Source organism: Rhododendron vialii, chromosome 6a, assembly GCF_030253575.1.
Source record: "Rhododendron vialii isolate Sample 1 chromosome 6a, ASM3025357v1".
Classification (NCBI taxonomy): Eukaryota; Viridiplantae; Streptophyta; class Magnoliopsida; order Ericales; family Ericaceae; genus Rhododendron; species Rhododendron vialii.
The window spans coordinates 35,729,937-35,746,249 of record NC_080562.1 but is presented as its reverse complement, the minus strand read 5'-3'; the positions used below and the strand labels follow the sequence as shown (position 1 = coordinate 35,746,249).

The window sequence follows — 16,313 nt, the reverse complement described above, 5'->3', positions numbered from 1 at the left end:
AAAAGTTCTAGCACAAATATTGCCAAACTCTATTTTATTCCAGAAAGTCTACTCACACAGATTTTTTGTGCACATATTGTGCACAGATCACTGTGTGGGGCCTACTAAGGGTCCCACACAAATGATCCGAGCCATTCATTAAATTTAAAATATTTTTCAAGGGCCCTCACGAGAAATCAACTCAATCCGATACCTATAGGTACTCGATCCATACATCTAAACTTTCATTCAGATGTAAATTTAGATTTGACAACAACTAGTAGAATGAACAACTCTCAATAGATAGAGGTACAAAGTTGATTCATTGATCTTCAATTGGGATCTCTTGAGGAGTTAAGAAAGGCTTGGGAGGCATTTCAAGAGCTTCAACATTTCCTTCAAGCATCTCTACAACTTTGTTCATCGAAGGACGATCGCTAGGCCTCATTTGGATGCACCATAGCGCTGTTATAACCATCTTCCTCACCATCTCTCTTTCCTCCTCCGTGGCTTCTCCCACTTCGATTTCATTTCCTTCTTTGAATTGGTCATAAATCCATGAAGGGAAGTAAATTTGGCTTGTGTGATCGGCAAAAGGATTCAAGTTCCTCCTCCTTCCTGCCATTTCCATCAACAACATCCCATAACTATAAACATCAGCTTTGTGTGAAACACGTCCAATGTTTTTGTAGAACAACTCAGGAGCCATGTAGCCCATTGTTCCTCTTGCTGCTATAAGAGACGCCATGCTGTTATCGTTTGAATATAGTTTCGCAAGGCCGAAGTCTGAAACTTTTGAATTGAAATTCTCATCTAAAAGAACGTTGTGAGGCTTGATGTCGAAATGTAGAATTTGCATATCACAACCTCGATGCAAATATTCAATCCCGCGCGCTACTCCAACAGAAATGTCATACATTTGCTTGCAACTCAAGGTGATGTTCTCTTCTTGAGAAAATAAGTATTTCTCAAGAGAGCCATTAGGCATGAATTCGTAAACAAGAGCCCGTTTGGATCTCGTAGCACAAAATCCGATTAGTCGGACCACATTGACATGATGGATCCTTCCGATGGTTGCAACTTCATTCATAAATTCTTGGCCATTGGCTTCGGACTTTCCTAGAATCTTTATCGCTGCGAGGTAACCACTTCGGAGCTTTCCTTTGTATACAGAACCATAGCCTCCTTCCCCAACTTGTCCTTGAACCCTCTGCTCATCTTCTTTATTTGGGAGTACGAGTACCTAATCGGCATGAGGTTGTTTTGACTTTCTAGGAAACCTTCAACGGTATCAAACATTGATAAATGTCTTCTCCTAAACTTATAGATTAAAAATGCCCATAGGCATAACACCCCACATGAAGTCCTTGCTACTAGGAATATCCATCCTTCTCCTGGTATACAAAATATGATCAATTAATACTACAAAACAGAAATAAAAAAGAAAAGAAAAGAAAAACAGAACTCCTAGGTCTCTGCCATTATCACCAGCATCCTAGTATCATGGTTCAGTTTAGTCGTACTTATGTTGTGCGATCTTGTTCCTCGCATAGTCATCGTCCATTATTTATTTTCGAATCGCATCAAATAGATTGGACGATTTTAAAGAGGGCTGCACTTACCAAATTTGGTGTGCAAATCCAAGTAAAATACGAACCACTCTTAGTCCTTATCCCTTCCCTTCCCAGCCCAAAGCAATGGAATATAAATTATAAAAAATAAAAAATTTGTCCCCCAATTTGAAATGCGAAAACTCCTTATGCCCCACCAAAGTAATCCCGAAAACGAATATGACCTGAATTTTTCCATATTTTCCTCATCCTTCATAATTTGAAAGTGATTTTCTCCATTTTTTTGGGGCAGTAAAGATGGAACGAGGATAGATCTTACCTGTGATTTTGAGCACCCGGAAAACCTTTTTTCTTAGCTCTGCAACAAACATGCTCTATGATTCAGTCAACAGACCAAGGTAGTTCAATAGTAGTTAATGAGCAGTCCGGATCCAAGGATCCCGGATTTTATAAAAAATGCAGACCATATTTCTTACAAGTAAGAAATTGTCCGCAGATTCAGACCATTAAAAACACAATTCAACGGCTGAGATCATGGTCCACACCAAAGCCAAAAATCCGGGATCCCTGACTGGATCTGGACTAAGTTAATGAGATTATGACGCAATCTAAGACTCATTTAGTACCAGCCTTCCACATGTACCAAAAGGAGTTAGAAGATAGAGCCATTAGAATTGCAACGAGACCAAAGCTTGATCTATGACAAAATGAAATTAATTTACTCTAATCTAATCTTCACCTGAATTTGCCAGCTATCCACATCATTTTCATTAAATTGTTCCTTCGTATGAATAATTCAATTTTCCTCAAATAGAGATTCTATTTCCATTTCAGCTAGTATATCTTTATCGTCATTATTGGGGGCTTTTGAATAAATTTGGGCCCTGCTATCGGGTTATAGCAATATTTTAGTACTCCAGCATATTGTCCACTAAAAGGGCATAAAAAATATAAAAAAAATAAAAAAGAAAGAAGAAGAAGAGACAAAGAACACTTACGGTTGTACAAATTCTCCGAGCGACCTGCAGTTTTGAGGGAAAGAGTTACATACGTAAAAAAAAATCTCGAAATTCAAGTAGTTTTGTTTTGCTAATCTTCAAATTTTTACTTAACAAATCCCGGATGACAGCGCAACACGCGAGGTGAAGGATTTTTGGACCTCAAATATTATTGTTTGTTTCATTCATTCATTCATTGCATTTTCAGTGGCGCGATGCCCTGATGTATTCGAAAACACAATCTTGTGGCATGTTGACTGGAAGTGTATAAAAACATTTGGACACACAGTGTTCAGATTAAGGTATATAGCCAATATGAAATCTTACGCACATGGAAAGGAGTCTAAGGACAGGATTCGAAAGGACAACAATGTATCGCAGTATTTGTAGCAAGTGACATTGCTTGGATTGAGAGACTCAATTAATGGAGCAATATTCGTCTGGTCCTTGGCATTGTTCACAGAGAAAGGACAGCCAGTAAAGCTCAAAGCCTCAAACCCATACTCCAATTTACTGTGGAAATCCGAGAAGGAAACGTTTGCTTCACTTTTGTCAGCTGGCAAGCGCAACAATCTCATAACTATTTCGTATAGTTTGCAATGATCCGCCACATCCGAAGCTCTTAAGTTTTTTTTTTTTGTTTCACGGCGTTATACATCAGCGGGGTTAATAAGAGTGTTAGAGTTAGCACGAGGAGACCAGAAGCTATCTATAGCTCCGGTCCCCTAAAGGGTCTGCCATTTGTGGGGCTCAAACCCAAAATATTCAACAAAAGAAAAGCAATGACTGACCAACTGCACTAAGCAGTAGTTGTCAAAAAACTCTTAAGTTAGTCCCGAACAAAAAGTAGGAATAGGACCTCTTTTCCCCTGACATAGCGAAGAAGGAGGCGGAGTAGCTTTCGCAATACAACTAGAAGGGCTAGTTTTACTGTCCGTGTACAACGGATGTCTTTTCACTGGCTTCTCACAACTCAACCGTAGTGCTTCGGCTATAGCATATGGAATATTACTACTGTAATCGGGATAATTCTTTGTTAAAGAATATGTTTTGCCGTTCAAAAAGTTGTCATACGAATCATACGAAATAGAATAAAGAGGACGGGAGGAGCAATTTCCCCGTTGTAAGCCAACATCCACTACTCGGATTGTATAGTTGTCGTAGTTGATTGCGTGGACGTAGTGTCTTGCTGAGTGAAACAAGTTCAGTACAAGACGATTGCGCTCGCATTCCAAATCGTATTTCTTGATTCCACAGTTTTCTGGGTCGGATTTCAGTCGAAATGAGGGTCGGATGGGGATATTTCCACAAGAGGAGGAAGGTCGGACACAAATCAGACTTGTTTGAGCATTGCAATTGCCCAAAAACAGGGCAAGAACAAGAAGAAGAGTATGGGTTTTGTATACATCGGAGAGAAGCCTTTTACTAGACATAGGAAGGAGAGCGAGAGAGAAGCCTTCTACTTCACATAGGAGAGAGAGAGAGAGAGAGAGAGAGAGAGAGCAATTTAACAATTGCCCGAAAACAGGGCAAGAACAAAAAAGAGAGAGAGAGAGAGAGAGAGAGAGAGCAATTTAACAATTGCCCAAAAACAGGGCAAGAACAAGAAGAAGAGTATGGGTTTTGTATGCTTCGGAGAGAAGCCTTTGGGCCCGTTCGGACAAATAAGCCACAGTGGTTTATTTTTTGTTCTTATTTAAAAAAAATTTGTATCACTTGACTTATTGTCATTTTTTTTTTTTGGGATTATTGCATCCTCACGACAAGAGGAATCTAAAAAGTAAAATTTTTTGACCGAAATCCAATTTTTTTTGAATAAAGACGAAAAAATTGGCTTATTGATTTTTTTTCGTCTTTATTCAAAAAAAATTGAATTTCGATCAAATTTTTTTTTTTTACTTTCTAGATTCTTCTTGACGTGAAGATGCAATAATCTCCAAAAAAATGACAATAAGCCAAGTGATACGAAAAAAAATTTAATAAAGACAAAAAATAAGCCAAAGTGGCTTATTTGTCCGAACACCCCAGAGAGAGAGAGCGAGAAAGAAGCCTTGTACTTCACATAGGAGAGAGAGAGCGCAATTTAACAAGAGAAATTTTCCAGTGCGGAGTGGGTACCACGTCACTCGGCTAACGTGGTGCCCAAGCGAGCACATCCTAACAGTTCAAAAATATATTGGACGGCCCAGATTAAAACACTCTCTTTCCTCTTTCTCTCTCATTTTTCTCTCTTCAAATCCGAACTGTCCAAAACCACAATGGACGTTCCGGATGCACCGAGCGGGCACCGCATAGTACCGCTCGGCACTGATAATTTTCTCATTTAACATGGCTTCCTCTTGACTATTTCAACAATATAAGTGTTAATCAATTGATTTGAACCAGACATTTGTCGGTAACATATGAAGTTGGGTGAGGCTTCGGGCCCGCGTCATGGGCTAGCTTCCCACATAGAGAAGTTTGGTCTTTGTGCCGTGGGTGTGTGTTAAAATGGTTCTCTTGGCCCTCGTTAGTAAGCAATTATCTAGTTGAGTGAGTTTAGTAAAATTACCATATGCTTAAAAATTAAATGTTAATAACTTAATTACAAGGACAATGAGTTGTCAAAATGAATTGGTAAAAATCCATGTTATATTGAGGTGTACTTAGCAGGGGTCTTAGCATCTCCAATTAAGGAGGTCAAATGTGACATGGGATGTCAAGTGGATAAATTGACATTTTAACCAACGTCAACCCATAGGTTAATTGCTTAGATATATAGCTTCCACGTACAAGGAAACTTGCAACGTATCATTTTAGTGTAATGCACGTGGATCCTAACAAGACTAATTCTAAGAAACCAATTCTATTACCCACTAAGAAAAATTATTATATCCCCCTTATGTACATACATAGTTGTGGAGCTCTAAAAAGTGTATAAACCTCACAACAATATGTGATGGAAAAAGGACCAAGGCATAACCTAACGGTGCTTATAGGGGACTCAATAATCACTCCAAAAATCGAAGTCTATGGTACAAACTTACAATATATATATATATATATATATGTTGGTCATAAAATTTTGATTTTCAATATAAACGAAACGAGTACTAAGAAATAACTACATATATAACTTACCTGATGTCTAAACAACATTTCTCTTGCTCATTACCCCAAAACATCATTCAGTGCTCAAACCAAACAATTAAAGTCTAGAGGTCCGTTGAGTTTAAAGAAGAAGATATATATGGAAGAACTCCAAATCGGTGGATCCTCAACAACTAAGAACAAAATGGTGATCTTCCTCTTCTTCGCATTCTTCTTCTTTCCCGCAGAGGTTGGAGCCAGAGCACACGATCACGACGATGCGTGCATGCCCAAGAGGTGCGCAGACGAGGGCCCAGAAATCCGGTTCCCGTTCAGGCTAAAGGATATTCAACCAGACCGTTGTGGCCGGCTATGGGCCTGGCTTTGCTCTTACCTGCTCTCACAACCATGAAACCCTTCTTGATAACCTGTTTAACCTGTTTTGTTCCAGTATAGTGGTTGTTTACACCATAATTTAGTAATTTAGTAATTTAGTCTAATATGATCGATTAGGTCAAAATGTTACACGTGGCAGCACATTTTAGACTAATTAATGTAAATGCAATGTGAAGCCTATTAAGGAAAATCAAGTGGACTCATCGACGGTTAATATTCAACTCCGGAACACGTTTCAGCATGCGTTACATACAGATCGTGGACAAGACAATTAATGCAGGCAGGCAGTTGAAGCAATTACAATATTGAAAACATGTGAGATCATGAAGAAGCAACCGCCTCGTAGTGGAGCAAGAATAGGAAGCATGGAAGTAACCACTAAATTCAAATCAAAGAAGGGAATTCATCTGATTTGAATTTCAAGTTGAAGACAGCCTATAAATACAAGAATAAAAGATATTTAAGACCCCCCAATCAATCGCCCAAAGGCTTCTACTTTTATCTGTACTTTACATTTCTTACTCTAGGAGTAGCTTGTAACGTAACTGTCCGTTCGATTGTGTTCTCACCGTCGATCGACTTCTACCTCGAAGAATAATGAAGTTCATTTTATTGTTCTTCTTTCATCTCCATTCACTTCATTAAGTTTGCTTTCAAAGAAGTCATGAAATACGGCAAGAAACCAAACTCTACCATCACAAACACCCACATTTCCAGCACGCTCAACAACTCTTAGTCGATTCGTCGACTGCAAGTAAAAAAAATAGACAAACAGTGGTCCAACACATCAGTTACAGTACTAAGCAGTTTGACTACGAGTTCACCGGTTGTGTTCCGCATCAGGAAAACTCCAGCTTAATATTCAACACATCCCCCTGCCTAACCGGCGGGTACAATTACGTCACTGATCTCTGTGAATACCACATATTCAGTTGTCCTTCCTCCTCAGAATATCCATATGACCCATATCGATATTCCCCATATCAATATTCCCCAATCTATGGATGCGTTAGCAGCCCAAAGACGTATACCTTGGTGCTGGATTCCTATGATTTGATCTGCGGACTGTTGATGAATTGCACAAAGACTACTACCTTTCAATCAGCACGTGGCACGTGGCCATTATCCCCAAATTCTCAAGGCTACGCATACTGGTCCAGACCAAACTGTGGGGAATGTGAACAAACAGGCAAGTATTGCAGATTCAGTACTAGTAACAATAACAGCAAGCAGCATGAAACCGAATGCTTTGGCATCCCTAACCAACCAACAGGTACTTCCCATCATCTCATCATTCAGAAGAAAAAGGAAGAATGTTAATTTACTTCACTTTTCCTCGTGCTTTCATTTTATTTGCTGTTTTTTTCAATTAACTGAAGAGTTAAAGATTGGCTTCGATCTTCAAGTTGCGTTTTTTTATGCTTGTTTAAAGCTATTATATATATTTGTTAAATGACAAAAAGTAAACTAGAAGGATTGATTTTATTTTATGAATTCCAATAGAGTATGATAAATTGACTGGTGTTTTATATATTATCTTATACAGGTGAAACGAAAATCCCACTTGACGTTTTAGGTGAATTGTCTTTCTTTATATTATCTTCTCCTATCTTTTTTCTCTATATTCCCTTTGTAATTTGGATGTTTATACTTGCAGCTCTGATCCTCCCACCTGGCCTTTTGGTTCTTGTTGAACTTGTCATAGCTGCATACTTTGTCCACAGATCAATCATTTTAAAGAAAGAGTATCTAACGGTTGAAAGATTTTTAGAGAATTACAGAGCTCTCAAGCCTACAAGGTACACATATGCTGAGATAAAGAAAATTACTCATAATTTGAAGGACAAACTAGGCCAAGGAGGTTATGGAACAGTTTACAAGGGAGAGCTTTCCAATGATGTTCCTATCGCTGCCAAGATCCTCAACAACTTCACAGGAAATGGCGAAGACTTCATCAACGAAGTAGGAACAATAGGTATGATCCACCACATCAATGTTGTCCACTTGGTCGGATATTGTGCTGATGGGTATAAAAAAGCTCTTGTTTACGAGTACTTGCCACATGATCTAGAGAAATTCATTGCATCTGATCATAAAAAAGCTTCACTTGGTTGGGAGAAACTCCAAGATATTGCTCTAGGCATAGCCAAAGGAATTGAATATCTTCACCAAGGATGTGATCAAAGAATCGTTCATTTCGATATTAAGCCTCATAACATCTTGTTAGACAAAATTTTCATTCCAAAAATCTCTGATTTTGGGCTAGCCAAGTTGTGCTCGAAAGAACAAAGTGTTGTATCAATGACAACTGCTAGGGGAATGGTGGGTTATATTGCGCCAGAGGTGTTCTCGAGGAACTTCGGCAATGTGTTACACAAGTCAGATGTCTATAGTTTTGGAATGTTGTTGCTTGAAATGGTTGGAGGGAGGAAGAAGAATTTTGATGTTCATGCGGAAGAAAATAGTGAGGAAGTTTACTTTCCTGAATGGATATATAATCATTTAAATTGCGAAGAAGTAAATAACAATGAAGTTGAGAAAGGCGGAGATGCCAAGATTGTTAAGAAGCTAACAGTTGTAGGACTTTGGTGTATCCAATGATACCCAGGAGACCGGCCCTCAATAAAAGCTGTGGTTCAAATGCTTGAGGGAGATGGAGAGACTTTGGCCATGCCCCCGAATCCCTTTTCTACCACAAGTCGATCAATCACAAGGGGAAACATGGGCGGAAGGCATTTTAGTAGCATGTTAGAGATCATTTCTGAATCCGATTGAGAGTGTGTTGCTCAATTGGATGGAGTTATTACGAAATGCTAAGAGTACCAATGGGTTGGGTACTGAGACGAGCATGCGGGGCTCACTCCAGGTTCCGCACGGATGATCTGAGCCGTTCAATAATTTTTTTTTTAAAAACGGAGTGGACCCGTGAAAAATCAACTCAATCCGATATGTGTAGGTGTTTAATCCAATTTTGTATCTTTTCATTCATTCAGATTTCAGGATCCTATAATTTGAATGAAAAACGAAAAGATTGGATCAAAACTTACACATATCGGATTGAGCTGCTTTTTCAGAGGCCCACTCGATCTTTTTTTTAATTATTGAATGGCTCGAATTATCCATCCGGAACCTCCCCGCGGGGTAGGACTCAGTTATTAGGAGAGTCAAATGCACTATCTTTTTCTTTTTTCTTTTTTATAAGTAAATGCACTATCGATCTTTTGTTTGTGAGTATCGTAATACAAGTCTGTACTCATCTACTATTGTACTACCCTTATTCCAATACAATTTACGAGAGAGAGAATAAACTCGAACTTGCTTTTTCGGAGTTTCTATGAGAGTGAAGCCTTTCAATGGTGTGTTTACAGTTTTGCTTTGTTGGGTTATTTGTGAATTGCTTTGTTTTCGCTTCTCTCAATTTACTGTAATTAAGAGCTATGAGAAGGTTGAAACTGCAATTTACTGTTCCAGGCGGCATTCTTATAACTTAAACTTAATTTAAATCTAAATTTTTTGTCCTTATTTGAATTTTTTTCGCATTTGTTAGTTTGCGCCAAACTTTTGTGGGTTATTGATTCGTCTCGACAAGATGAATCGGAAAAGTAAAATTTTTTTCACTTTTACCAAAATATTTTGAGAAATAACCATTTTTTAGCGCAAAAATTCCGCATTTTCATTGTAGAAGCTCACATATTGTACTTCGACATAAAAAGGTTTGGGTTGAATGCTTAATTAATGTGACTGTCATGCAAGCGGCACTTACAAAACTAAAACCAATTTAATTTTGGTTATGAAGACCGTTTTATACTAGTATATATCAATATCCACACATACAAATACATACAGACATATATATACATATATACATATATATACATATATACATACATATATATATATATATATATATATATATATATAAACTAATAAATCTAATGCACGACTTGTAAATTTACGGAAAATTGAGTGCCTAAAATTATTGCAACCCGACGTTACCGAAAAGATTCGGCCATGACACCTCCTCGGCATTTCAATGAAACATACATGATAAAGAAGGGAGCAACCACATCACACCCTTCTTTTTGCATGATTGGTCATTTGTATTAATTTTACAGTAAATTTCCCCATTAATTTCATAGATTTTAGGTTCTTCAGAACATTGTGGCATTTTTATCAAATATTATTTCTCTCACGAAGTTATAGATCTTCGAGGTGATTTTTAGAATTTTAACATTGCCTCGATATTTTGGTTTTAGAGATTTTCTTTTGTCATCAACCCAAAAGAAAGGAAATTAATGAATCGTTGGCAGTAAAAATTGTAAAGATGAAAGGGCAAGGCCGCAAATGCATCATAACATGGAGCAAACATCCAACGAGCTAGATTGGGACCATCGCCTCGATAATCATATGTCACTAAAAACCCAAAATGAAACACAACTGGAAAGGAACCAACCAAAATACAATATATATTAGTCTACAATGTACAAAGACTTGGCAAAGTCACATGTCATTATCATAGAACTAATGAAAAAAATCTTTCCTCATCTTTTCGTGTTGGTTGCGTTTGAATAACAATGTGAGCTTGGGGCTTGTTCAAAAATTCTTTCAATCATTCATGGTAATATTCCTTGAACTCCATAGAGCAGCAATGCTCTTAAGACTAGGAAAGACTTGGCAAAATCAATTCATTGTCATTATCAGAGAATAGAGCTCGCTGGAAAAATCTTGCAATCAGACTCCATAAAGGCAGCATACACTTGGTAAAGTCAATTGTTAGGAAATTTTGTCTCCGTCTCCATCGATATTAATGAATAACGTGGAACTTGACTCATTGAAAAATCTTGCAATGAGTATTTATTCATTAACATGGCACGTCAACACCTTAATACAATCATGTAAAGACTAAAAGGCCCTTCATAAAGAAATAAGGTTTATGCGGCCCACAGGGGAGCTCTAGGGCTGCTCTGTAGAGATTTTTGACACTCCTCAAGTGTTCTCCGGCAACTTGCCAGATGCTCTAACTCTAAAAACACTCACCTGGCGTAGATCGAGCTATTTTGTTTTTTGTTTTTCTGAACGGCAAAAAAACCTTTATAATCTTTGAAATTGTTACTATTAACTCTATCGAAAGCATGTAAATCACGTAAGACTTATATAATAAAGCGCATCGGAATAATATATTTCAAGCTTTTCAAGATCGACGAACCGAGATCCGCTTTACAAGCACCAACTGCAAACACAAACACCGTCTTCTATTCTCGACGAGTCGAGACGAGAAGACTATTAGAGTCTGCTCTTGATATCCACACCACACAAATCCTAGGATTCTTAGATGGAAATCCTAGAGAGTGAAGATATTTGACAAAAGAATATTTTCTAGAAAAGAAGGAGAGATAGAATTATGTTTCTGGTTGTGTGTATCTCCGAATATTTGTTAGACTATATTTATAGATAAAGAGTTCAAAGTCTCCTAATAGATAAAGATAATCTATTATTTTTGAACTCTCCTAACAAATAGAAATAAGGAGTCTGTCTCATCGTTCTAACAAACCCAATCACTTAACCCATCATGTGAGTTGGATTCGGTCCAGCCGACCCATTTTACTAACATCTCTCACTCGTACACATTGGGCTCTTAGACAAATATCTCATCCATGTCAATTTTATCAGTTCTCTCCTCATACAGGAAATGAGGCGTGGGACCGACAAGAAAATCAAGCTAGATAGGAGTATCATATTAAGCTTCCATCAAACTAGCATGGCACATCACTCCAAAAGATCTCGTCATTTCCCTAGACAAAACTAGCCACATTGGATCGAGCATCTCCAATCCCTCTTGAGTCCCGGCTTAGAGTTATGCTCAACCCCCTTGCGTTGGTGTGCTTCCAATTTCAAAAGTATTTTTCATTTTGAGATACAGTATATAAGAAGATAATAACTTGTCCACGTTTCTATTTTGGAATGTCCCAAAATAAGCGTCCACTTTCTAAAAATAACCACCAAAATATGTCAAACTTCCAATTTTACCCCTAAAAGTACAATTTCATTTCTAATTGATTTGACAGCTTTTTAAATTTGTGTCATTTTTAGATTGACAATATCTTTCAATTTATAGGAGTAGTATTTTTCATGATTTTGAAAACTTTGTATAATAAAACTAATTGAAATCTATCAAACAAGATCCATATTACATATTTTTTGAGATCTATATTGAAAGATATAAGCGGTTTCAATACATATAATTAACTTAACAGTTTTAAGGTTAATTTTGAAAATTAATTAAGAGCAAATATTTTGACTTCTTAAAAAGCTCGATTTCCCGCAGAGGACACTTAAATTGGGACAGAGGGAGTATTATCTAGGCTTGTTAGGCCTTTAGGTGTTACGGGCTCGTCCCGTCTGGTTGTTTATCCGACTTTGGTGGGATTCCTTTTCCCCTTCCCCTTTCTTGATGTGCCCTTGTCAAGATCCTAATAAAATTTAATTTTGCCGATCAAAAAAAAAAAAATGAAAGGTATTGATCAAGGGCACGAAGGCATCATAACATGGAGCAAGCATCCAACTTGCAAGATTGGGACCATCACCCAGAAAATCATATGCCATTGAAACCCAAAATGGAACACAGTTGGTAAGGAACCAACCAAAATATTAGTTTACGACAAAGACTTGGCAAAGTCACATATCATTATCATAGAATGTATGAGAAGAGTCTTTCCATGTTGGTTCCGTTTGAATAATAATGTAATAATGTGATCTTGGCTCGTTCAAAAAGCAGCATAGACTTGGAAAAATCAGTCGCATAGACTTGGACTCATAGACTTGGAAAAATCAGTCATTATCAGAGAATAGTCTTTCCCCAGTCTTTTAGTCCTTGTTTTGTTAAAGAAGTCTTGCAATAACTGGTGGCCATATTCCTAAGACTTTGTACACCAGCCAAGACTTGGCAACGTGAAATACCATTATCATAGAATAGAACTCGTTAGAAAAACATCGACTCCGTATAGAAGCAAAGACAGCAATCAAACATAGTCTTACGCACTGACTCACTTTAAAGAAGGGAAGATGCAACGAAAGTATTTTGAGAGCGATGGAACCACTAATTGGGTCCATATATTCCATTAATTGAAAAGAATCACGTAGGCAATTTTTGTAATATCGATAATGTACAATATGAATGTTTTTCGAGTCGTCTGATGAGTGTGAATCTCATCAATGGATTATAGATTCAAGTGCATCGGACGAATCATTACGCAAATGTGTCTAAATCTTTATCCAAATATTTGTGGCAATGTCTCCGTTTGTTCAACATAGAACTTTCTCACTTTTTTATAGCTGTGATACCAGAATAGTGAGGTTATTGAAAAGTTAAATTGAACCAAACTCTAGAAAATTAAGTTCGCATGCTTTTGGGGCAAGTAATTGGCTCAAGGACTTTAAAAAATTAGCTCAAGGGCTTGAACTATTAGCATCACAATACGAGTAGCCCAAGTCAACTAATTGTATCACGTGGAATTCCACTAAGCAAAAAAGACTTTTTGAAAGTTTTTTATCTTTATTCAAAAAAAATTGCGTTTGTTAGTTTTGCAACAAACTTTTTGTGGATTATTGATTCGTCTCGACGAGAAGAATCGGAAAAGTAATTTTTTTCTTTTTACTTTTGCCCAAATATTTTGGAAAATAACCACTTTTCAGCTTTTTGGGTAAACGTAATTTTTTTTTTTTTACTTTTCCGATTCCTCTCGTCGAGACGAATGAATAATCACAAAAGTTTAACGAACACAATTTCTTTTTGAATAAAGATAAAACCTTCAAAAAGTGCTAAAAGTTGAGCAGAACGAAGCCTCAGTCGCGAATGCAAAAGATCGCATCACTTTAGGAGAATGTTATCATCAATTGATGGCTTGTTATCATCTATTGGTGGCTTGCAGAACCTGGATTTCATCGCATATCTGTGCAGTAGCGACATTTTTCTGTAAACAGATAAAATTGAATTATATATGTCATCCACGACCGATGTAGATATTATTCCTATTGAATAAAGATGTTATTAAAAAAAAAAATCGCACCTAGATTAGATTAATTGCCCACCTACAATTTTGGAAGGGCTTCCGAGTAAAATTAAAAGAAATAGTACTATTAAAGTTGCATCGTAAACCGATGGGTTAGGATCAATACACAGTTTCTTCACACTGTATGGGTGCCGAGGTGTAGAGTTCAATTTCAAGTTTGGTGATGCTACCAGCAGATAGCAGGACAGACTGAGTCCCACTAAGGTGACACTTTTTTGTTGCACAACATCGGCCGTGAAATTTCCAAACTAGATTTTTGCAGGATAACCAAGGCCGAGCGCAAAGAAGTTCATCGATCGCGCCCACTGCCTCGTGAAAACAGCGTTGATGTCTACTACTAGTATCACAGCTATAGGGGACATACCTCCTTTTGGTCTGGAGCGACGGCAGCTCTTCTTGATTTACCTTTATAGGTTTTGGATGTTGTTCACATTATGTTGCACCTACTTTGCCACGGCTGGCCTTGGGCTAAAGCCCGAGGTATGGCTGCTTTAAGCTTCAATATTGGGCAAAAATTAGGGCCTCATTTTCTATAGAAAAACGTTAATATATATGATATATAAAATGTTCCTTGTTTCAATGTAGAAAGGCATTTGGCACCAGTGTTGCGTGCAAATGCTTTAAAGCAAGAGGTGTCCTGGTAGTGACCTATCGTAATGCATACTGTAGGATTACTTACAGTATCACTTTTACATAACTATATAAGTTTTTGAGAAATTTTTGTTATTTTCTTTTTGTTTGTTGTAATCTTACTTTTAATATCAAATTCACAAAAAAATCACTGTCGACAATAAATAGACCAAAATAATTTGTTTTCACTCAACAAATTTTGATTAAAAAAAAGAAGAGAGGTTAAAATTAATTATTTTTTATTGCTAAAAATAGTATTATTACAAGAGTAAAGTTAATAACATGATTAGCTAGAGAAAACGAATAGTGTATATCGCCGTGGCAAAAAAAAAAAAAGTAATACTTCATTCTGTTTGTTTCATTTTTTTCTAATTGTAAAAGAAATTTAAAGTTTATTTTAGTTAGAAACTAAAAATACCATGTTTCATTGTTTTTATCTGTATTAGTCACCTATAATGATTTTTTATTTTTTTTAACAATAACCTAGGGCCTCCATTAAAAATTTGCTTTAGGTGTTGAAAATGTCAGGGCCGGCCCTGTACTTTGCATCCGTATTCCCTCGTAATTGTTTCCTATTATATATGCATTTCTTGCCAATATTCGATTTCATGAAGGAAAAAGCTATGGTACTACACCTACCATGGAAATGTTACGCATATTTTTATTTTGTCTATGTTATGTACTTATTTGGTTATTCACGGAGGGATCGCCATTGAAAGTTTACGGTACCCATAATTTTAGAAGATGGTACGCATATTTCTTGTGTATCTCTAGTACGCATATTTTTGTTAAGTAACGTATAGGGATGGTACGGCAAACTCCTAATTAGAGCAAGTTTACCAGCTGAGGGAAACAGGCGAAAAAGCTATTCTAGCTAACCAAAGAGTGAAATTTTCACCTGCAGCAGCATTGCTAAAACCCACGGTAGAATCCCTTTAGCTACAATTGTTAGCTTCTTCTACCTAACAACTGTTCATGAGAAATTCATTAAACAATTAGTTTCTCTCCTCCTCCTCTCTCTCTCCAACGAAGAAAGACTAGAAAGACTTGGATCTGGAATCAATTGACTGCACAGGAGGTCCGGCGAAACCGGAATCAATCTTGATGAAGGTCTTCAATGAAGAAAGGCTTGGGTTTCTCTCTCTATTGTTAGCCGGAATCAATCTTCAACGGAGATCCGGTGACGTCGTCAATCAATTGCGAGGTCCGGAGACCTCGATCTCACCCTGCTCGGTAAATATAGATATAGTATATATGAATGTATATAGAAATATATACTGTAAATGTATTATTTACTAAATAGTTAATGGATAGAGAGAAGAAGTTGGGGATGATTCTTGATCGGTGGGTTCAATTTTTGGACTGGATTTCTGGGTTTTTCGATGGTTTCGGGGGTGTTTGGGAGCCTACTTTTTGGCTTTTCATTTTCAACTTTTTGTCGTTTTAGCTTTTGAAATTATGATCAGAATGTATTTTGTATTTGATAGAGTGTTTGGATGATATGTACAAAATGCATTTTGCAGCAGGAGTAGTGTTTGGAAGATATGGAATGCAAATGAATTATGGATTGATTTTTTACTATGTTGCCCATGTTATTAATA

The 16,313-nt window shown here is 37.1% G+C and overlaps 1 protein-coding gene and 1 pseudogene across 1 annotated transcript; one reads left to right on the top strand and one right to left on the bottom strand.

Annotated features, from left to right (window-relative positions):
* Positions 1-250: 250 nt before the first annotated feature.
* LOC131329051 (rust resistance kinase Lr10-like) lies at positions 251-1,650 on the bottom strand (annotated as a pseudogene).
* Positions 1,651-6,795: 5,145 nt separating this feature from the next.
* LOC131329050 (rust resistance kinase Lr10-like) lies at positions 6,796-8,870 on the top strand. The gene is made up of 3 exons (XM_058362103.1): positions 6,796-7,286; positions 7,560-7,589; positions 7,671-8,870. Exons 1-3 carry the CDS (start codon positions 7,085-7,087, stop codon positions 8,612-8,614), a joined length of 1,176 nt encoding a protein of 391 aa, XP_058218086.1. The 5' UTR covers positions 6,796-7,084; the 3' UTR covers positions 8,615-8,870.
* Positions 8,871-16,313: the final 7,443 nt, after the last annotated feature.

Excerpts from the sequence above, each read along its gene's own strand:
- LOC131329050 (XM_058362103.1), top strand. The coding sequence starts at position 7,085 with ATGAATTGCACAAAGACTACTACCTTTCAATCAGCACGTGGCACGTGG. Across the intron at positions 7,287-7,559 it reads CATCCCTAACCAACCAACAG|GTGAAACGAAAATCCCACTT; the intron begins GTACTTCCCATC and ends TATCTTATACAG. Across the intron at positions 7,590-7,670 it reads AATCCCACTTGACGTTTTAG|CTCTGATCCTCCCACCTGGC; the intron begins GTGAATTGTCTT and ends TTATACTTGCAG.